The following is a 23,959-nucleotide window of genomic DNA, read 5'->3' on the forward strand; positions in this document are numbered from 1 at the left end:
GAATATTGCTTGAATGATGAAATAGCACTTGGAAAGAGAATATGATTTCTCCTGGTACATTTTTACATATTTTCAGTAATTATCATGATATATTTCTTGTTAGCTTTGTTTAAACTATTTTACTATAAAGATCACAATAGTTGGTTTACTTTAATGTATAAGATAATCCTAAATATACAGACTTTTTTGCTTCTTGGTAAGTGACATTATTGGGTATATTAAGTAGGGTGCCAGTTTTAAATTATTTTTTTTCTATCCCTTAAACAGAGGGGTATTACAGTCACTCATTGAAAAACACTTTCCAGCTCCAGACAGAAAGAAACTTTTTAGTTTGCTGGGAATTGATTTGACTGCTCAGAGTAACAACAGCTCCCCCAGAGATAGTCCTTGTAAGGAGAATAAAATAAAGAAACGGAAAGGTAAGCTTCTACTCTTCTGTAATGGTAAATAGGAATTTGAGCCTTGGGATGTAATAAATAAACTTTAGAACCACATAGTGCTAAAGCATTATTCACAGATTTCAATCCTAAGTCTTTTTATAATGTACTAAACACCGCTTCTTAAACTTAGGTAAAAGTGAATGTCATCCAGTAAAAATCTAATTTTACTTTCTGATTTTCGGTACATTGATTATCAAAGACATTTTCTAATGCTTCTTGGAGACCCACTTTGCCTCCCAACTTGTTGGGTAGAGAAGCTGTTGGGACCTTTAAATATTACGAGTATAACTCAGAACCTAAATGATTAAACTAGCTGTAGAGCATGGGGCAGGGGGGGGGGGGGATGCATTCACATGTCATGATTATCTTATATTGCGTAACTCTTGGCAGGATTCCTATATTGTTGGATCCTGATAGTTAAATCAACAGACAATCAGGAAACCAACTTTACCAAGCACTAAAGCATTATCAGGTCCTTCCAAAGGGCTCAATTTTTGAGTGCCACATACCCACCGTTCTTTTTATTAAGACTGTTGTTTAGTGGGGGAGCTACTTGGCACAGTGGATAGGGCACTGGCCCTGGAGTCAGGCGGACCTGAGTTCAAATCCAGCCTCAGACAATTCCCTGTGTGACCTTGGCAAGTCACTTAACCCCATTGCCTTGTTAAAAAAAAAATTAAAGATGTTGCTTAACAAGGCAGCATGGCAGTAGTGGCAGCTGAATGCTAGCCTAAGGGTTGAAGTTTTCCCTTTGATAAATACTAACTCGAGTAACTTTATATAAATCACAACCTCTCCCTTCTTCCAGCAACTCTAGGTTATGAATAATGTAACCTCTATCCCTCAAGGGAGTTTACTGTATCTATAAAATTGACATGTTTTGATATTTTCCCCATTCTGTCACCCCCCCCAAAAAAAAAAAAGGGAGGAGGCTGTTTTCAATAAGTACCTTTCATTCTGGTTTCTGTTGATAGACAAGATTTTCCCAATAAATCTTGCCATCTGTATTAGCAAACATTGTGTTCCTCTCCATGTTCACTGAGAAGTAAAATTACTAGAATTTGCTTTTGTTGATATAAGAGTTCTACCACATTTTCATCATTTAAACTAGTTCAATTTGCTAGGTGATTGACAGTGATTAATTGCTCAAAATTAGTTGTTGACCAATATTTAGAATTTACTGTTACTTAACTTAAAATGAGCATTTGTCCTCTTAGGTAGATTTTTTCAAAGAAAAATTTCCATATATATATACAGATGGTTTGGTTGAAACATAGATTTTAATGGGGAATAAGGCAAACGATCAAGATTCCATTTCTGTACAAGAATACAAAAGATTGTGTGAAGGTGGAGACTGTTCTGTTTCCATCTCTTGTCTCCTCCACAAAGAACTAGAGCTAGGCCCACACTAGGTATTCAATCAGTATGTGAGGGCTTGATTTGAACTTGATTTGCAGGAAAACATCAGCAAAGTTGTATGGGGGGAAAAAAATTTAACATACTTAGAATTAAAGATTAAATCTAGTGTTGGGGAATTTAAAAAATATTTTATGACAACTCATTGTTCTTACCTTTTGAATTTTACAGTTTTTCCCCCAATCTTGCTTCCCTTCCCCTACCCCACCCCTACAGAACACAGTCTGATAGTCTTTATGTTGTTTCCATGCTGTACACTGATCAAAATTGAATGTATTAAGAGAGAAATGATATCCTTGAGGAAAAAATAAACTATAAGAGATAGAAAAATTATATAAGATAACTTTTTTAAAAAAATTGAAGATAATTGTCTTTGGTCTTTAAACAAACTCCACAGTTCTTTCTTTGGATACAGATACTATTCCCCATTGCAACTGTCTTAAAATTGCCCCTGATTGCTGCAGTGATGAAATGAGCAAGTCCATCAAAGTTGATTGATCATCACCCCATGTGGCTGTTGCAGTGTAAATGCTCTTCTGGTTCTGCTCATCTCAGTCAGCATCAATTTATGCAAATCCTTCCAGACTTCTCTGAATTCCCATCCCTCCTGGTTTCTAATAGAGCAGTAGTGTTCCATAATGTACATATACCACAATTTGTTAGACTGTTCCCAAATGATGGACATTCCCTCAGTTTCCAATTCTTTGCCACCACAAACAGGGCTGCTATGAATATTTTTGTACAAGTGACATTTTTACTCTTATTCATGATCTCTTTAGGGTACAGACCCAGTAGTGGTAATGCTGGATCAAAGTGTATGCACATTTTTTATTGTCCTTTGGTATGCCATCTAATTTTATTTTGTGATGTTATATAGGGGAAGAAATTAGCAGAGAGGCTAAAAAAGCACGGAAAGTTGGTGGTCTTACTGGAAGCAGTTCTGATGAGAGTGGAAGTGAATCTGATGCCTCTGATAATGAAGAAACTGACTATGAGAGCTCAAAAAACATGAGTTCTGGAGATGATGATGATTTCAACCCTTTTCGGGACGAATCTAGTGAAGATGATGAAGACGGTAAGTTTACATTTTCTTAAATCATTGATATGTTGGAAATTATTGTCATGTCATTTAAACTTTATTTTATGTAATTTCCTTTATATAAGGCTGTGATAAAATAGGAAGTACAAGTTGACCCTGTTGTTTGACCTGAAAGTTTTAACCTAACAGTATCTAATTAACTCTTCAACATCCAGTACAACCACAGGCTCAGGTGACAAATTTAATTTCATTTAATGTTGAATTGATTTCTTTTGTTATGTTCAGATCCTTGGTTAATCAGGAAAGACCACAAGAAAAGCAAAGAGAAAAAAAAGAAAAAAAGTATTGATCCAGATTCTATTCAAAGTGCCTTATTAGCGTCAGGTCTGGGATCAAAACGACCAAGTTTTTCTTCAACTTCTCTTGTCACAACTCCTAATAATACTCAAGGTATGATTATGATTTCTTTACAGGGGATGTGTATGTGGTTATTTGAAATGTAATTTTTTTAGAAAGTTTAATATTGATTTTGTTTACTTTCTGATATAGCTAATAGTAATAGTAACAGCAACAGCTTTGTAACAAGTCAGGATGCTGTTGAAAGAGCCCAGCAGATGAAGAAAGATTTATTGGACAAATTGGAAAAATTAGCTGAAGATCTTCCTCCTAATACACTGGATGAACTTATTGATGAACTGGGTGGCCCAGAGAATGTGGCTGAGGTAATAATTAAACAGCTCTCAAATGAAGGCTCTGTTGTTTTGTGTATAAATTCTTTGCATCTCATTTCTTGGTCATGTAATAAATATCCCATGAGCTCCATCTAAGTTGATTTAGAAAAAAATATATTGTCCTTTGTGCTTTTACAATGTGCTCTGATGTACTTTCCAGATGACTGGTCGAAAGGGGAGGGTAGTAAGCAATGATGACGGAAGCATATCTTATGAGTCGAGGTCTGAGGCTGATGTGCCTGTGGAAATTCTCAACATCACAGAAAAGCAAAGATTCATGGATGGGCATAAGGCAAGTTTCAGGGAATGTTTAAAGGACTCGGTGTACCCAAGACACATTACTTAACATCTCAGGGAATAATTTAACTGGACAAATTTTGCTATGTTAAACATGGCTTGAATAACATTGATAAGTTATATATTTTTCAGGTAATAGTGTAATGGAACATTTTTCATATAATCTCTTAAACTTATTTTGTTCTACTGCTTTTTATATAATTTGGCAGTTTCATTGAATTTTGAATAAAAATTTAGAACTGCTACTTCCCCCCTTTAAGCCAATTAGAGAGAATCCCAAGACTGAGAGAAGACACCAAAAAAACAGATTATGTAACCCTGTTAGCCTTTGCCACTTAAAATTGTTGATCTGTTGATCATGTGGAGTCAAAAGGATCTGGGTTTATATCCTGCTTCAGATTCACCTTTTGTTCCATCATTCTAAGCAAGCTGCTTAAATCCTGAATATCAATTTCCTTATGTGTAAAATGAGGATTTTTCAAATGAGCTTTGAGTTATTTGCCATAATATATGTGCTTTGCAAATCTTACAGCCCTGTGTTTTTTGTTTTGTTTATCATATATATATGTATGTACATATATATATGTTGTCATATATAAATGCCTTTTGTTATGAAGATTTTTTTTCATAGTATAATAACTGGTCAACTTAGAAATTTGAGTGGCTACCAGACTGCTCTTGGAGAGATCTTAAATCATGTCACCTTTTTTAAAATTTAAGATGGTTAACTGATTCCTTCTTCCAACTGAGTAATACTGTAACTGTTAATCAGGCAAGAAAATATGATATAAAATTTCTTTTTCATACCAAATTAGAGTTTATATAACAAGTGTGATATGGACAAAATATGATAATAATTTGACTTTTTTGGGATAGGAGCATTTGGTAATTCTTATAATCTGGTTGAGAAAACAAATTCTCCTTTGCTATTGCTTTTTTAAAAAATATTTTTTATTTAAGGCAATGGGGTTAAGTGACTTGCCCAAGGTCACACAGCTAGGCAATTATTAAGTGTCTGAGGCTAGATTTCAACTCAGGTCCTCGATTCCAGAACCAGTGCTCTATCTACTATAACACCTAACTGCCTCCCCTTTGCTATTACTTTGAAAACATTTTAATTTTTAGTTTAAAGTAGGTATGACAATAAGCACTTTCATATTCTTTCTCTGAATATGGGGCTTATATGTTTCTAGATATAGATAGATATATATATATATAATTTATTATTTTTTTTTTTTTTTAGATTTTTTTCAAGGCAGTGGGGTTAAGGGCTTGCCCAAAGCCACACGGCTAGGTAATTATTAAGTGTCTGAGGTCGGATTTGAACCCAGGTATTCCTGGCTCCAAGGCCAGTGCTGTATCCACTACACCACCTAGCTGCCCCTCTAGATATATTTTCCAGCAAAGATTTCATCAATGCAGCCAAAATGCTTTTGGATAGTTTGAATTCGGTATTTCCTCATTGAATATTCAATGTTGCTACCCTTTTGTTTGCAGTGATTGTTTATAATTTGTATTTGTTTGCCCTAGAATATTGCCATTATCTCAGAAGCTGCCAGCTCAGGTATTTCCTTACAAGCAGATCGTCGAGCTAAAAATCAGAGGCGAAGAGTACATATGACATTGGAATTGCCTTGGAGTGCTGATAGAGCAATTCAACAATTTGGTGAGTATTGTATTTTTCTCTCACGTGGCATAATAAGGTAATAACGGCACAATTAATTTGTTGCCCTTGATTTTGAAAGTATGGAAATTTAGCCATATTTAAGTTTATGGTTCCCTAATAGATTGATAAGTCAGTAGACTGAAGCCACACTGGACCCTCACTCTCCCAACTGATGGCTGACACCATGTCCTACCGTCCCATTGGGAAAGGGAATGCACCTAGTAGCTGCATTTTATTTATTTGAATGACATGTTCCTGGTGACAGGAACTTCCCTTGTTGTGGCCCTTCTATCTCTTCTTCCCCTTCTCTCCCCAGTCATTGTGTTGATTAGGTCAGAAACAAGTGAATTTTTGGTGGAGCTTTTTACTTCAGTTCTATTGAAGACCAACTCCACTAGAAACTACAAATAGATTTAATCACCTAGTAAGCAAGATCATTTATTTATTTTATACAGGAAGAACTCATAGATCAAACCAAGTTACTGCTCCAGAATATGTATTTCTAATTTCTGAATTGGCTGGAGAGCAACGATTCGCATCTATAGTTGCTAAAAGACTGGAGAGTTTGGTAAGTTGCTGTAAAAGTCCTTTTTTTGGTGTAATTTAAAGAATGTGATGTCAGTAAAAGACAGCTACTGTGCTATGATTTTGAAATTGTGTGTTTTTGGTAGGGGGCGCTCACACATGGTGACCGAAGAGCAACAGAATCTCGAGATTTGAGCAGGTTCAACTTTGATAACAAGGTATGTGCTGCCTGTAGAAGTAGTACTTAAATATTTTTGTGTATAATTTGAAATAATACTATCATGAAAAACATCCCCTAAGATTTCTTTAGCAGAAAATTAGCGAATCACATTTTGTGTGTGTGAAGAATATTTAATTCTTAAAATACATATGTCAAAAGAACAAATATTAAAACTTGATTGAGTGGTAAGAATTTTGTGTTTGTTCAGTTGTAGTTCTTGACAATGTAAGAGTCTAAATATTATGTTAAAACCCAGAATAACATTGCTTTCAAAATCATTTGGAAGTCAAAATTGTTTTCCATATTTGTGATTGAAAGAATTAACAATTTGTCAGTCAGAACAATGTTGACTTTATCTTTATACAGGATGTTAATGCCTATGGGTGGTTTTTCCTTTCATTTCTTTTTTCCTCCAGTATGGTAGAAATGCTTTGGAAATTGTTATGAAATCCATTGTGAACCTAGATTCCCCGATGGTGTCACCACCTCCTGACTATCCAGGAGAATTCTTCAAAGGTAAAATTTTAGATAAAATTTATATAAGTTCAAATGAATAAAACTTTTTTAAAGTACCAACAAAGAAATGAAAGACTCTGTGCTTGAAATAAACTTTTAAAAAATAAAATTTTTTCCTTAATCTATTCCCTTTGAATTCAACTTTATATTTTTTATATTTATATTTTATATTTTTATATTTATATTTATATTTTTTCCCAAGGCAAATGGGGTTAAGTGGCTTGCCCAAAGCCACACAGCTAGGTCATTATTGTGTCTGAGACCGGATTTGAACCCAGGTACTCATGACTCCGGGGCTGGTGCTTTATCCACTGTGCCGCCTAGCCTCCCCAAATTTTTCGACTCTTTCTTCTTCTTCTTCTTCTTTTTTTTTTTTTTGGTTTTTTTTGTTTGTTTGTTTGTTTTTTGTTTTTTTGCAAGGCAGTGGAGTTAAGTGGCTTGCCCAAGGCCAAACAGCTAGATCATTATTGAGTGTGTGAGGCCGGATTTGAACTCAAGTACTCCTGACTCCAGGCCTGGTGCTCTATCCACTGTGCCACCTAGCTGCCCCTTATTCCCTTTGAATTCAACCTGAAACAATTTGGTTTGGATAAAAAAAATCTTTTACATTTTCTATAATCAGAATTGTGCTTTCGATTTTTATAGTCATTTCTCTATCATAATTGATCAAGAAGTCTTCTGGTCATGAAAATTCGTGCTTTCCCCCCTAATTTTCCTTATCATACATTTCTTTTTACCCTCATCATACCTGTCTCTTTTTCAGCCATTTTTCCTTCCACTCTATCTGTTGAACTTGTCTCATTCTAATTACATTGGCAAATGTTTTAATCCCTGAAGTAATTGCAAATCTACTTTTATCCCTTGATTTGCAAATGGAAAAAACCTATGGAAAGACTCCAAGTAACTGGACCTGTACCTGGTTGAAGAGCCAGTATGAAAATACCCAGTCTCAGGAAGTCAGATAAATAGGGAACAAATGTTATTCTATTTCTTTATTCAGAATCTTAATGTTTTAGCTAAAATAAATCAGATTATACCTTCAGAAATGTAAAACTTTAACCAAATAAGTAGGTGGAGAATAAAGTATGTGGGGAAAATAAATAACAATTTTGATACACAAATGTTGAATATATCTTTCTTCAAATGAACTTTTTATTGAAGTTTTTTTTTAATAATCTAAATTTTCTGCATTATTCTTCTCCTCCCATAGAGCTATCTTTTATTCTCATAGAACAAATAACTTTTTAATTACAAAAAGACCAAAAAAATCAAGTTTTGGATTTTTGTTTTGGGTTTTTACTTCTTTTTTTAGGTGTTTGTTTTTTTAGGTTTTGTTGCAAGGCACATGGGGTTAAGTAGTTTGCCCAAGACTACACAGCTAAGTAATTAATTATTAAGTATCTGAGGCTCGATTTGAACCCAGGTGCTCCTGACTCCAGGGCTGTGCTCTATCCACTGCGCCATCTAGCCCGCCCCCAAAAGACCAAAAAATCAAAATTAAAAAGATGTCTAATGCACATGATCAAAATTTTTCAACATTCTTTTTTTTTCTATGAATGTTGCCTTTATATTATTATTGTCACGGCATATTTTCTTAGCTCTGCATTTCATAGAGATTTTTCCAAGCTTCTTTGTATTTGTTCTTTCTTGTACCAGTTTCTTTAGCCATTCCTTAATCAGTGGGCATCCACTTTGTTTCCAGTGTTGTGTTATCACAAACCCTGATGGCTGCTTATAGAGATTTTGACAAGTAGGAATACTTGTTTGCAGTGTCTTCATTTAAGGTTATATTTTTTCCTTTTTTAATATTTTATTTTTCTACTTTGGTTTGGTTTTCTTTTTCTTTTTGCAAGGCATTGAGGTTAGGTGACTTGCCTAAAGATACACAGCTAGGTAATTAAGTGTCTGAGATTGGATGGATTTGAACTCAGGTCCTTCTGACTCCAGGGTTAGTGCTGTATCCACTGTGCCACCTAGCTCTCCCCCTTTTGTTTATTTTCCTAACTACATGGCAAAAATAGTTTTCAGCAATCTTTTTTTTTTTTTTTTTTTGCAAGATTTTGAGTTTCATGTTTTTCTTTTCCCCCCTCACAGGATATACTTGTATGACCTGTGTTAAACATACTTATATTAATCATGTGAATGAAGAATCAAATCGAAATGGGAGGGGAGAACAGGTTTTATATATATATATGTATATGTATGTATTCTTTTTTTAAGGTTTTTGCAAGGTAAATGGGGTTAAATGGCTTCCCAAGGCCACACAACTAGGTAATTATTATTAAGTGTCTGAGTTTGGATTTGAACTCGGGTCAGGGCTCTATCCACTGTACTACCTAGCCCCACCCCACAGGTTATATTTTCAAACTAAAATTTTAACAGATTTAAATAGGATCCTGTGTGAATGCCATTCTTATCCAGATTTTACCCTAGAGCTAACAGTACTGTAGAACAGACCTTTGTAAACTCTCTGATCAATTCTTTTGGCTTTTAGGCATCTAACCTTTAATGTTAGATATATTATGCTGGCCCTGTACCCTTTTTCCCCTATTTCTACCACCACCACTTTGACCATTTGTTGAAAGTGAAACCCTTTTTTTTGGTACAAACTACAGGATCCTGGGATTTTAGAACAGTGATAAATATGGATGGATCATGGTTAGGTAAAATGAGGTGACTCGAGATTTTGTCAACAGAATTTCAAATGTAGCCCAGATAGGACCAATCTGGAACCTGAGAATAGCCAGAGTTGAAACAGAGCAGGTCAGAGGCAGATGTGCCAGGAAGTGGTGGTTTAATTAATTTCAAAGTAAGGAAAGCAAGTTTGCAAACAGAGTCCTCTTTGGAGAGGGCTTTTCTTGCTGGGGGGAAAGGCAGAATTTATATGCATAAAAATTACAAGTGGTTTTGACTATGACATAATCATTTTTAGACCTTGAGTTGTTTCCACAGCAGGCTCATGAGTGGCATCCTTTGGGTCCTATGGGACCAGTTCTTCAGGTGATGTGTCTAGTCTTGTTGGTCATGATTATTTTGTCACGGTGCAGAGCCAGAGTTCTTTGATGGGAATAGATTTTGCAGTCTTTGATTCTATTCACTTAACATACACAAGTATACAAATGTAGAATTATGAGCATATCAGGACTTTTTCATTTGATCACTTCAGGCTGCTATGTGTCTCTGACTCCCAATCCAGAATCTCCTGAGGAAATGGAAGTTATAAAATATTTAGATAGTATAGTCATTACATATATCAGTTAATATGAGAATCATAAATCCCTTTACATTATTCATGTATTTCTTGTAGATGTCCGACAAGGATTAATAGGCGTGGGCCTTATAAATGTGGAAGATCGCTCTGGAATTTTGACTCTTGATAAAGGTATTCCTCTTGGATTTATTTATATATAGTATAATGGATAAATTAGAACTCAGTATTTTAAGTAAATGAGTATTTCCAGAAATGAAAAATGTACATTTGGCAAATGGTATAGGAGGATCCAGAATTAAACTCTTCTCATTGTATTCTCTATACACTTCAGGATGTCCTTGTATCCCTAGTTAAAATGTAAGTTGTCTTGTGAGTAGAGTTTATTTCATTCATCATCTTTGTGTCATTCAGAGCCTAGAACAAAATTTGACATACAGTAATTCATAAGCATAAGAAGGCAATGCCTCCATTTATATGTGTGAATATGTATGTGTATATTTATGTGTTGGTGAAATAGTAGCTGGAAAAATGGTGAAGTGTTACAATTGTATGTACCTTTTCAAAAGGATAATTTCAAATGAGAAGAGGATTGTAGAAATCAGGGAACTGTGAGAAAGGAGCAAAGCTTGAGCTAGTCCTTGAAGGATGAGGATTAAATGTATATTTTGTTCCTTATCACTTAAATTAATTGAGGATTTATTGTGATTTCCCTTTCAGATTATAATAATATAGGAAAATTCCTAAATCGTATTTTGGGTATGGAGGTCCACCAACAGAATGCCTTGTTTCAGTATTTTTCAGACACACTTAATGCAGTCATACAAAATGCCAAAAAGAATGGTAGATACGATATGGGTATTTTAGGTAAGTAGTAAATTCAAAATGAAGTGATTAATATTCACTTATTGTTAATTTTTTTCCTTATATTAATTTTATCATTCTTTAAAGATCTTGGTTCTGGAGATGAGAAAGTGAGGAAAACAGATGCTAAGAAATTTCTAACACCTGGATATTCAACCTCGGGCCATGTTGAATTGTACACAGTAAGTTTAATAGACACATTAATATTAAGGTAAGGTATTTCTCGGTGGTACCTTCATTAGCTTTTTTTCTCTTCCAGATCAGTGTAGAGAGAGGAATGTCTTGGGAAGAAGCAACTAAGATTTGGGCTGAACAGACAGGACCAGATGATGGCTTTTATTTATCGCTGCAAGTAGGAACCTCTAATAAATATGAATAACTTTGAAGTGGGGCTCATTTCTTTTTTAGCAATATAGTTTTTGATTTCTTTAATGTTTTTTAATAACCATGTTGTAAGATACTTTCATGAAACTTTTTACCTCCTTTATTTAGCTAATATTCTGTGGTAAGGTAAAACATTATGTAATGACTTTGTCAGGTCATTTTGCTAAGTGAGAAACCAGGTATACATAAGAAAAAAGTATCTCTTCCCTCAAAGGAACTTACAATCTAACTGGGGAGATAATACACAAGAAGGGAGCTGGATGGGTAATGGTGGCTTGGGAAAGGGGTCAAGTACTATAATTTACTACTTAGCTAAATGTCCAACAGGGGGTGGGGAGGGAAGGATTGTGGCATCCCTGTGTTCCTCCAAATAGTCTTCCAGAGCATTAATGGGAGAAAGAGCAACAGATAAGAGGAACATTAGAGCACAGGCAGCATTGAGGAAAGGTCAGTATATTCTTGACCACATCAGAATCATAAAATGTTAAAATGGAAAATAACAGTGCATTGTTTTATAGATACCTCTGTGTTCTTTTTTATCTTTAAAATATTTTATCTAAACAATCTTATTCTGTAGAAGATGAAAAGGCATAAAAGTAAGGCCAAAATGGCAAGGCTGGAAGTTGATTGGTTGGAGCTTCTCCCCTAAAGAAAGAGGAGGGGAGCCATTGCCCCTAGGCTAAGAAGAGAGCTCATTATTCTTACAGTCTGGCTAATTACAACTCCTATGAGAAAAGACCAGGAAACTCTCTTCCTTCTTTTCTCCTCTTCCTATTCCTCCAGGGAGGAGATTAGGGCCTGGGAAAGATCTAGCTTTACCCCTTTGCAGATGTAATTGGATTGCAGCCAACTGTACCCTCTTCGGTGACATCCACTAGTGTTAGGAGTGAGTTCAGATCATTAGATAAAAGATGGAAAGAACCAGAATTTGTAAACTGGCAAATCATGATGATAAAAGTTATTAAAAGGCAAGTAAAAACAGCTTTAATTTTGCTTATAATTGTTTAGTCAGTCATAAAGAATTTATTAAAGAGTTTATGACTGAAACACCTGAAATAGAAAAAAAGGCACAAACAGTCCATTTTCAAAATGCTCTGATCTTAGGTTCTTAGCCAACATGTCAAGAGTTATTACAGTTTATGTACACAGTATATATGGTGTTGTGTTCTCAGACGCTATGGCCTTAGCTTGAGTCTAGATATCATGAACTTGTTGTCACCAGAAGCCTGTCTACCTGATGATGAGACTTTTGGAACTCATGAAATGGATATAAGAAATGGCCCATTGTCTGTGTCCACTTTGTAATCATTGTGGCAGGAAAGGAACATTGAATGATCAGAAACCATTTTGAAGCTACCAAAATTTCTATGTCCCAAAGCTTCAAGTTCAAACTGAACTGCTATACTAATATTGAGTATTTGAGAAAGATTACCAGAAAGTTAATTTGATGTATATGCCCCAGCAATTCCTGTGGAGATATTTTGTGGCTCTCATCTGCTATTTTTGCCTGGTATGTACATAAACACAAGCAATACTACAGCACTCCCTAGATTAATTACAGTAAGAATGCTGGTCCTAGAGAGGAAACCAAAAAAACTCTTGTTAGTAGAAATGAAGTCCAGGTCAGAGAAAGAGGCCAGCACAAGTGGGTTTTGATCAGTTTCTCTGATCAAAGTCTTGGAATTGCTAGATAACTGGGAGTGATTGCAGCATAAGAAGCTAAAGGTCAAAGGAACAGTTATATGTAGATGCATGTTGTATTTTTTTATTAATGAAGTTTAAATTTAAATACAATGACTCTTCAAATTTAGCTTCACATATTTAAGCTGCCTTCAGGGATCAATGACAGAGCAAGTAGTTGCATTATCTCCCTAAAATATTTTATTAGAATGATATTTCTTGATCTTTTTTTTTGTAGATAAGAAATAATAAGAAAACTGCCATCTTGGTAAAAGAAGTGAATCCCAAAAAGAAGCTTTTCTTGGTTTATAGACCAAATACTGGGAAACAGCTTAAATTAGAGACTTTGGCTGATCTGAAAAAGAAATATAAGAAGGTACTTTTTTTATGTGTGTCCATGAGTTTTATAGATTTTGTGAATTTTCTCATGCAAATTATTTTTTAAATGGCAGTTCTGATCTTATTAAAAATGTGTAAAGTGATTATCACAAGATAATTGAGGTTTTAGAATTATAAAGGGAATTCAGAAATTATCTTGTCCTATTATTTTACAAAACAATGAGGAAATTGAGATGAGGTTTGCTTCAAAGGTCATTCAGTACTTTCAGGTCACAATTTCATTTTATTGTTGTCTTATCTACAAGACTTGATCTTGAAGTTAAGAGGATGGGAGTTAGAATTCAGCCTCAGACCCTTGAATTATTAGCTTTGTGACCTTGAGCAAGTCACTTAACCCTGACTGCCTCACATCCAAGGCTATCTCCAGATCTTCTGATTCATTATCTGGCCACTGGACCCAGATGGCTCTGGAGGAGAAAGTGAGACTGGTGACTTAGACAAACACCCCCCCCCCCCCAATCCAATTCCTATGCTTGTAATGGCAACCCCTCCTTGATGACATGGTCTTCTTTGAAAATGAAGGCAAAACATTCTCTTTCCATGGATGCTAAAGTGCCAACACATACTGATCAGACCTGACTTTGTTTTATAGTGGGGTTTTGAATGCTTTAGAAATGGGCTCTGGAAAGGAACAATATTGTTTTCTAATAAGTAATATTTTAATCTTTGACAAACCTTTTTGAAAACAACCACTAATTCAGATATCAACATCTACACAAACCTTTCATATGACTCAAACATAAAGCCCATTCAGACCATCTGTTACATAGTGGTTAATTTCAGTAAGCTTTTATTAAACCGTCTACTCTGACCTCATTATTATGGTAGACTTGGGCATTAAAAAAGTCACTCCAGGAATATTCATTTTGAATGTGAGAGAAGGCAATGACATGAGGAAATCAGAAAAGACTTCATGTAGAAAAGAAGTTTTGAAGGAAAATAGATGATAATTGCTAATATTATCTAATAATTTATTTTTAACAGGTGGCTTCAGATGATGCCCTGGCTCACTGGCTAGATCAGTATAATTCATCTGCAGATACATGTACTCATGCATATTGGTAAATATTTGAATGCTTTTCAGAATAATGTAGATTTAGTAATATGACATTTACTTTTTAAACAAACACTAGTGTCTGTTTTGTCAGCTAGTTTAAAATATTGAATGTTTTGTGTTTTGTTTTGGTTTTTTTTTTTACACAAGCAGGCTTTTGCCTTTTTTCGGTTTGTACATTCTTGTGTTCCTCATAGATTTTTATATTCAGTGCTTAAATTTTAGGTGTTTTTGGTCATGAAGAATAAATGTCATCCTGTTTTCCAAATTCCCTTTTTCTTTAGATCACTCTTATGCTTTAAACCAAAACTTCTGAGATACAACTCTTACAGACCTGAAATTTTGTGTTTTAAGTTTTTGAGTAAGCAAATTGAATTGCAAGTAGGAAAAGAAATCAGAAGTGTCTCAACTATTACATATTGGATTATATTCTGCTAGATGAATTGTGTTTTCTAATGGAGACGAGGAACAATTCTCTAGGCTATTGTGCAGGCTCTAAAATGAATATTATATTATTCCAATTATCTTAGCATACCTTTTCAATCAAGGCATCTTTCATGCCCTAAAATAACTTGCTCACTCGGTAAAATGACCCAGTTTATGTAAAGTGATTTTTAAGAAAAAGGCCCAATTTTTAATCAACCTATTATTGGGCAGATGGATAGCATTGACTTACAGTGAGCCATACATTTCTTTGGGAAAATGGTACTGTGTTAAGTGTTAGAAAAATCCTCCGGATTTTACATATAAAGAACCTAGTCCAAAAATAGGCCTTCTGGCAATAACTTCTGCTATTGTGAATAAACTGAATGCTGTATGTAGTTTGACTTCTGTGCTTTAAGAATCTGAAATTTTGTGGATATAAAGCATCATTTTCTAATCCCTTCTACACTGGGCTAGATCTGGTCTTTGAAGAAACCCAATCTTTTAATATTTGCTACTAAAATGATATTCTTAACTCTAGTTTTGAACTTTCTAAAAAGAATACCTTTCTATCAGTAAACTTTATTATTACTTTAAAAAATATTTTATTCTTTGTTTTTCCAACTGCATGCAATCAATGGTGGTTTTTATCAATCTTTTTTTTCTTCTCTCCTTCCTTCCCCACTCCCCCTGACAGAAAGCAGTCTGATATAGGCTCTGCATTTATAATTACGCTAAACAATAGATACATATTGACCCTTTTGTGAGAGAAGAATCAAAATCCAAGGGATCTACCAGTAAACTTAATGTGCATTATTATTCTTTCAATCCTAGTGGGGGGGGGTTGCAAGGCAAAAAGGGGTTAAGTGACTTCCCCAAGGTCTTACAGCTAGGTAATTATTAAATGTCTGAGGCCATATTTGAATTCCAGTCCTCCTGACTTCAGGGCCAGCACTGCGCCACCTAACTGCCCCAGTCCTAGTATCTTATTTAATATGGTCTTCTAAAGATTCATTAGTATTTTGCCATAGAAGCACTTGATTCTAAACTTGTTTCTGAGCTAGGAGATAACTTTTCATCTTTGATAATTAGATTGAATATACATCATCTTCCACTGGAAACTGAAAGTATCTTGTACCTTTTTTGCTTTAGTCTTTCTTTCCCCAATTAAATAATTTATCATGGTTTAGCAGTAGTTGAAATTCAGAAATTTATTTGGCAGTGGTAACATCCGGAATGATGAAATGTAAAATTAAAATAACTAGATAACTGTGATGTAGTTAACTAAAAACTTGTTAGTCTCTTTTTAAGGAACCAAGACAAACAAATCAGTGATTATTTGCTAAGTTTGGATAGAGAATCTATCCAAAGACAGATTAATGAGAAAGACAAAGACTACTTAATCCAGTGAGGAAAAGATTTGTTGATCCTTAGATAAAGTTTTACATGTGAAGTCTAAGGAAGGGAGAATGGTACCAATTGAGTATGGGGTAGGTTGACATTGAAGTATCAGAAAGTTCTGTCTATTAATCTATGTGTGTGTGTGTCTCTCTCCCCCCCCCCCCCCTTCCCCTCCCTACCAGGAGAGGCAATTGCAAAAAGGCAAGCTTGGGATTAGTTTGTGAAATAGGGCTTCGATGCCGTACCTATTATGTTTTATGTGGCTCAGTCCTGAGCGTTTGGACAAAAGTTGAGGGAGTCCTAGCATCTGTCAGTGGCACAAATGTAAAGATGCAGATAGTTCGGCTTCGAACGGAGGATGGACAGCGGATTGTGGGTAAGGTTTATTTATATTATTTACTCACCAGGGCTAATCTGTAAGACGCTGCTTTCGGGCTTTGGTTTCTTTTTTTTTTTTTTTTAATTCTAAAATTGTAAATTGTATGGTCTAGAAGTAGCATGGAATGTTGGAGAGGGATATATAGTGCTTCCCTTGGCTGTGGGAATAGGATCAAATGAAGGATCCTATATAAAGGGCATTTTTGCAAACCTTTTGATGCTATTGATAATGCTAGCTATTATTATCAGTGTTTTTCCTGCCAAATGTACAATAGGTATTTGGCAGTAGGAGCTCAGTGCTTCTTAGATTGTACATGGAGTCCTGGTCTCCTGTCTCGTACCCTTCCCCTTGACTTGCTTCCTTTTAAGTCCCTGGAATATTCTTACTTGAGCCAGCCTTAATGCTCTGAAGAAATAGAGAGAATGGGAAGAAGATTCAGACCTTTTTGGTTCTACTTGTCATTCCCAGGTGTAAGTCATCATGATCAAAAATGATAAAGGGGTGAAGGTAGAAGTTTGGGAGTATTTGTCCCACTTAGCCAACGTCTGGTTTATTTTTCCCTACAGGTTTGATCATTCCTGCAAATTGTGTCTCTCCCCTTGTAAATCTTCTGTCGACATCAGACCAGTCCCAGCAGCTCGCAGTCCAGCAGAAGCAGATATGGCAGCAGCATCACCCACAGAGCATCACCAATTTGAACAACTTGTAAAAGGATAAGACTGCAGGTTTTGACATGGGTGTTTCTGGAAAAGCTATCCAAGCATATCATTTGCATAAAAATCAGGGACAGATTCCAAAGAAATTTTTCAGTTGCGCTCGCTCTGGTATAATTTTGGGGACGAGGAGGTACCTGGAAAAGATGGCCAAACTGAGACTCAGCGATGCTGATGGTGGTGCAAATGTCCTTCCCTTTGTAGGCTTTTCCTCTAGTACTTAACTTCCCATTTGCTTTGACTTTGGGCAAGCAGGGGTGTCTTTTTATTTTTACTTCATGAGCTTTTTTTGTTTATTTTTATTTCTTAAACTAAGACCACAATTTGTGCAAATGTGTGGAATTTTCCAAACTGGCTTTTACCTTGATTTTGTCCTTCAGCGCTCAGGGTTTACGCAGGACATCCATGCCATGGCTGGGCAAGACCTCCCAGGATGCATGTCTTTGAGTCTATAAATAGAGAAAATCTATATGGGTTTTTCTTCACAACATGTAAAACAGGTTTAGAATTAAGCATGAAATGGAAATGGTTGCACATCATGCATTCCGGTTCTTTCCCTTTCCAAGTTTTTGTTCTGACAGTGCATGTCTTTGAAAGCACGCCATGAGGAAGATCCCACCAAAGGCAGGAGGCAGAGAGGAACACAACTGTCCAGGCAGCTGTGCTTAGGGCCTTCTCCAGGGTTTAGACCCAAGTGTTGCTTTGCTCCCCCTCCTTTTCTGAGGCAGTGAGTCCACCATACGTATGCCCTTCTTTGTGATAAAACTCTTAAATTAAAAAGTAGTTTATTTTAATGTATTAATAATATTCCTTATGTGCTGCAAAAAAATATGGCTCAAAGCCTATTTTTCTCAAGATGGCATTTTTCCTTAATTGGAGATAGTTTATGGAAACAAAGTGCAAATTGACCTCTATCTTGAAAAAAACAATCCTTTTATTTTTTACTTCATTAATGTAATTTAATTTGTCACTTTTAGGACAAGACTTTACTTGAGCTGTAAACTAGTCAATGGGGAAAACACTTGAGGCTTCTGCTGTATGTGCTCTTTGTTACCCAGTAACTTGAATACTGTTTAATATGTTGTAAGACATTTGTAGAGTTTATCTGGAGCTGTTTAAAATGGTAATGTACAAATGTGAATAGTCACTTATCTATAATATGGGTAAGTTTTGTTTTGCCTATAATAGTAAATGTTTATAACAAGTGAGGGACAATGTTTGTCTATTTTTTTTTTGCTTGCACAGGTTGCACTATTGAAAACTTTTGAGATTGTATAAACCTGTCCAGAAAGCTGCAAGACACCAAAATCTTGTAGATGACAAATAAAAGTTATTGTACTAACAAGAAGTGGACTCTTGCTTAGGCAGTCATCCCCTTTAGCAACAGTTTTCACTTTGGGCATCCTCCTGAAAAGTATGTTGCCTCAGCACTCCCCTTTAGCTTTCTGTTCCAGTGTAAGTAAGCTTTGCCTGCCATAAGGCAGCATAGGTGATAGCCCTAACCAGTACTTGGACAAGGTCAAGTTTCTACATTGTTCCTTTTAGTCTTCTGGCTTTGACCTGGAAGTGGAGAATTTCTGTCTTGGTCTAAATAGTTAGCTGCTTTCTGGTGGAAACTGAGTGCAGCCATCTCTTAGGGTACTTGGTATATACTTGGTTACTTGGACTTTTCATCTGAGTTAACTCAACATGTTGCCTCGTGGTAATAAATTCAGAAGAAGAATCTGTCCTCTCTTTTTTGCTCACTTATCTGATTGGAGTCTTTGCACTCAAGTGATCTCCTTTTAGAGCACAAGGCTTTTGCCTTCAATTAGACAGCAGAGAGCAAGATGGCCCCATGAGGTGTGAGTACAGGGCACATGGTGGGGCCCAGGATCATTAGAGATAAAGATTCTGAAATAAAAGAAACCCTTCCAATGGGAAGACTGTGAGAGAATAAGCATTGACTGGCTTCTGCCCAAATTTCCAAACTTACTTTTTGATGGTAGTCTTTAAGTAGATCATGTTTTCCTTTAAAGCAGCACAAGAATTGTTTTTCAATATACAGTTAAATGACACTATAGTTGGTGTATTTAAGTTTACTCTTGTTGTAATTCACGTTGCTGCAAAGGTACATGATTTGTAACAGTGTTTTGAGTTCTCTGTGGGGCATGTGTATATAACTATACATGCAAGTGTGTATATATATGTATTTATAGTTTCTTTGTATGTGAATACACACACTCTTTAAATGACCAAAATTGTCCCCTAAAAATGTCAGCGTAGTTAAATATAAGATGACCCTTGACGACTAGTGAGTGATGTTAGAGGTTCCGTATGTGAAGCCTTCTCAAAGTGTGGAGGCATGCAAAATGGAGATTTTGATTCCTGATAATCTTTGTGTTATACTTTAATGGTAACACAGTAAGGGAGGTCAACTCAAATGTTAAAAGTCCCCTTGCTAAGAAGATTTTGATTTCCAAACTTGTGAAGTTAATCTTGTTTTGAGGCCTTAGCCAAAGCAGCTCAGCCTACCATCAGTTTTAGGCTCATATTTTTGCATTTAAGTCTTGTTTTTTAATCAGATAGGTCTGTGCAAAAAAAATTTTAGAGGCTTTCCTAAATTTCCTCATTGCCAGAGAGGCCTTTGTCAATTAGTTGTCAGAATATCCAAATATGCCAACCAGTAGTTCATATTTATACATATTTTAGCAAAATATCTAACAGAAAGACAGTTGCAGTTTTCCTTTAACCACCCTAGCCATCATAAATTGTTTAATTTTCCAAATAATCTCTAGTTATCGAGCTCGAAGGGATAAGCTCTGTAGACTCAACATTACTTCACAGCTGCTGTTAGGGACTAGTAATTTTGGGGCAAAAGAAGGCCACTGCTTTTAAATTGTACAATAGGAGGTGGTAGAAAGCCGTTGGTAGTAGACAGAAATAGACTTCCCTTCCCAACCATTTTCTGGTCATGTAAGAACAAGTAGAACAGAACATATATCAGGGTGATCTAATTCAGATGATTTAATTTGAAGGGCTCAAAGCAGCGGGAAGACAAGTGTTCTCTAGCCTCGACTTTTACTCTGGTCTTTTGGCAGGCAGGCTGGAGAGCTGCCACCTTAGTAAGGAGCAGCCATCCAGTCACAGGCAAGGAGCTTGAGAGGGAGAGAGCCCAGAACCCTAAGGGCCTCGCAGACAGACCCCCATTTCTGCTTTTCTTCTGTCTTCCCTGCTAGGAAGATGGAGATCGTACAAATCAGAGCAAAAAGTTGGAGATTCTATGAATCAAGGTTATTTTACGTTCTCACACTAGAAAAACAATTACTGTTACACCACCAGAGTGTTAAAGATCTACCTTGATATCCTCTACCTTCTGGTCATCTGAGGGCCCTTAAGGCCAACTGCTATAATAGCTAAAACTTGAAAATGCTACCAGTGCTCTGGTCAGAATACAGTGTTTTTTAAGAACATTTAAATGAAGGAAACTTGTATCTATAAACATGCAGCTCAAGTTAGTGATGCCTTTCCTAAGTACCCACCCTTCAGTCCTACCCTTTATTAGATGTGTACAGACCTCTGTATATAGACATGTTGAAAGTTACTGAGTTAAGGAATGTAAATATTTTTTGTAAATGGAGACATTTTTCCCCTCTTCGTTTTGATTTCCCTCTTCCCTCTTCGTCCTATTTATTCTCTTGCTGTACTATAGGGCATGGGATTTTTTTTAATCTAGAAAAATGTGAGATAGACTTAGCTGTATTTCTCCATATGCGTTTTAAATTTCTGTTCTGCATCCTTACAATAGAACTTCAGCTGTTTCTGTGTCTTAATATTTTTAAACATGCCTGTTTTGCATTTTTGTTCCAAAATCTATATTGTGCAATGCATTGGGGGTGGGGGGAGGTGGACTCGTGCAATTTCTGATGCTGTCATCATGTGACTCTGCTCCTTTATGTTGATCTTTTGATGCCATTATAAGCTTTGGTTCGTTCTATCACAGACTTCATTTTAAGTTCCTCTACCTTCTTTGATACATTTTGGAATGATCAGACTTTACTCCAAAGTAAATTAGGCTTATTCCTCCAACCCTTACACTTAAAATCCTTGATTCGATTTTTCTATCCCCGATGTGCAGCAAGTGAAGGAAAAGATTGCTGATTACGAAACCATGCTTGGTCCTTTTGTTCTCACCATCCTCTTCTATTTCTTTAGGAAGCCTCCACAATCAACACTTTTAAACCCTGTAAATAGTAGGCAGAAATTTGTGGTCACCTTTTATCTGCTTGTGTATGTAGACATAAGTGTTAATTTTTAAAGAGTTGAGCTGAAAATAAAAGTTTTGAGTTTTTTTAAGAGGCCAAGGGCCATGGCCTATTGTATGTAGTAGCATATTATTGTGCTGTACAGTTATATATACTAGAGACAAGCCTTAAATTCATGATTTTAAGTGAATTGGTGTAAGGAAGAATGGAGTAGTAAGCCGTTTGAGGCTGTTAGGCATTTACTTTACCTAATGGACCTAGGAACAAATTTATAACTTCATTTGGAACAGAAATGGAGGCATTTAGCATCACCAACCAAAACCAAAAAAATCTAAAATTGGGTGTTTGTTTTTTGACATTTTGGGATCCTTAGAGAGTTTTGTCCATGCGTGCACACGTGCATACATATGAAAGAGAAGCAAAGTATTGTTTGGTCTTCCATAGCAAAGGCTACCACTAAATAGGGCTGAGTTCAAACAGTGTGGGATGGAAGACCCCACATTGGGGGGTCACTACTAACCTAGATCTTGTACTGGGAAAATTGGGAGGAGATCAGAAGAAATCACCAGCTTGGAAGCGAAACAAGCCTAGTTACCAGCACATTTTTTTTTTCCTGGAAAGAAAATAAGTTTAGCTGTTGTTAATATGTAGCTAGCAAGGACTTTCATTCATGCCTGGATTTTAAGTACAGCATTGAATCAAAGGTAGTTTTTCTAAATATCACAAGAGTTGGGAAGTATATGTGATATTTAGGATGACTATCTATTTCAACAAGTTTGGGCTACTCCTTTCATTTGATAAAATCTTTTTACAAATACCTCCAGTGCCTGACCTTGTTTAAATACATCTTTCTGCTCCCTGACTCTCTTCCTTCCACCTATAGTAAAGTTGAAATCTTGAGTTTGTAGCATCATAAATCACATTTGTGGCCATGTCTGACACTACAACCCACGGCATATTCTCTACCTTAATTGCAGAATTAAGCAAAGAGACTTACAGAGTTGTCAATATGACAACTCATTTAAGTTGCCATAGGGGGTCCTCGAATTTATCAGACTAGCGCCCAAATTTTAGGGGAGTTTGAAAGCCTAGAGAACTTTTCACTCCTAAGCTTCTGGTGCAGATGTGAAGTACCCTGAGACTTCTGGGGCCCCTGCTTGCCCAGAGGAAGTTTTTCTAGCCAAATGCACCCTGGGCAGTTGAGGGGGTAGGAGGAGCTAGCACTTCTTGTGATAGTATTCTGGCAATGAAGAAAATAAACAAGCTTGAACTGTCATTTTATCTTTCTGACCTTGGCTTTTCTGGGAAGAGAACTTTTCATGAGGTACGTCAGTCTAATGATTGTGAGAAAAACCATTCATCTTTTTGGATTATAATGGAATGGCTAAACTACTGATATTTCCCCAATGACCACTTCTGTCTACCGTCAGCCGTGGGAAGAGGTATGTTGTATCTCTGCAATAAGACTTGCTATGGTTCTACCTCTGAGCAAAGGATCCTTTTATATGTAGACACAGAACCTCGTTATGATTCCGAAATGGTGCATCTTGAGATGGCAGGATGGCTTCCAAAGACGACTTTCTGACCAAGGCAGATTGTGAATTTTGCTGACTTGTTTTGGTGGTTTGTTGTTGTTGGTTTTTTTGTTGTTTTTTTTTTAATCACCCTTTTTATATTTCTACTCTGTTTTTGGAATCTGTCATGTAAAGATTCTCACTGTCTTGGTGATGCTGCACTGCTCCATGCAACTTTCTCATGGTGAAACAGTTCTCTGAATGTTCAGAATCTGCTGTTTGCACCATTTTGATTTTTAACTTGACAAAATTGGAATCTCATGCAATAAAAAAAATGTACTGGATGCATTTAGCAGGGTTTATACTTGTAAAATGAAAAAAGATCAACAGTGGGACATTATGGAAATCTGTATTTAGTTTTTTGTTGGGGGCTTTTTTTTTGTTTTGGAATTTTTTTTGTAAAATTATTAAATTAAACTGGCTAATACTCCAGAGTCTTTGGTGTCATTTATGAGAATAATATTTTCTGGTATACCAGGTTTTAAGTTGTTGATTGCTACATTTGCCTTTTCATTTTTAAATAAATGAGTATCATTTCTTAGGATGAGGTCAATTGTTCCAGTTTTTGGTGTGTAAATGCCCAAACTTGATGAATTGTGGGAGATTTAATGGACTTTTAAACCCTTTGAATTTGGAAGGGATCATAGATATTACCTAGTGATTCCAAATCTCAAGAAGATAGCAACTAGTATTGAAAGTTGTCTCGGCTGGCTAGGTGGTGCAGTGGATAGAGCATCGGCCCTGGAGTCAGGAGGACCTGAGGTCAAATTCAGCTCAGCCACTTAA

The 23,959-nt window shown here is 36.0% G+C and overlaps 1 protein-coding gene across 5 annotated transcripts in view; it reads left to right on the forward strand.

Moving 5' to 3' along the window:
• SBNO1 (strawberry notch homolog 1) overlaps positions 1-23,600 on the forward strand; it is a 67,124-nt gene extending 43,524 nt beyond the window's left edge. For all 5 annotated transcript variants that reach the window (XM_074205445.1, XM_074205442.1, XM_074205444.1 and 2 more), the window contains 17 exons: positions 268-419; positions 2,734-2,931; positions 3,181-3,345; positions 3,445-3,617; positions 3,787-3,918; positions 5,454-5,589; positions 6,045-6,157; positions 6,261-6,332; positions 6,751-6,850; positions 10,158-10,232; positions 10,779-10,925; positions 11,010-11,104; positions 11,182-11,274; positions 13,225-13,362; positions 14,370-14,446; positions 16,446-16,639; positions 17,209-23,600. In XM_074205445.1, coding sequence (XP_074061546.1) covers positions 268-419; positions 2,734-2,931; positions 3,181-3,345; positions 3,445-3,617; positions 3,787-3,918; positions 5,454-5,589; positions 6,045-6,157; positions 6,261-6,332; positions 6,751-6,850; positions 10,158-10,232; positions 10,779-10,925; positions 11,010-11,104; positions 11,182-11,274; positions 13,225-13,362; positions 14,370-14,446; positions 16,446-16,639; positions 17,209-17,351 — 2,203 coding nt within the window. In that variant the 3' untranslated portion in view covers positions 17,352-23,600. The remainder of the gene's footprint in view (positions 1-267; positions 420-2,733; positions 2,932-3,180; positions 3,346-3,444; positions 3,618-3,786; positions 3,919-5,453; positions 5,590-6,044; positions 6,158-6,260; positions 6,333-6,750; positions 6,851-10,157; positions 10,233-10,778; positions 10,926-11,009; positions 11,105-11,181; positions 11,275-13,224; positions 13,363-14,369; positions 14,447-16,445; positions 16,640-17,208) is intronic.
• Positions 23,601-23,959: the final 359 nt, after the last annotated feature.

Source organism: Macrotis lagotis, chromosome X, assembly GCF_037893015.1.
Source record: "Macrotis lagotis isolate mMagLag1 chromosome X, bilby.v1.9.chrom.fasta, whole genome shotgun sequence".
Lineage (NCBI taxonomy): Eukaryota > Metazoa > Chordata > Mammalia > Peramelemorphia > Peramelidae > Macrotis > Macrotis lagotis.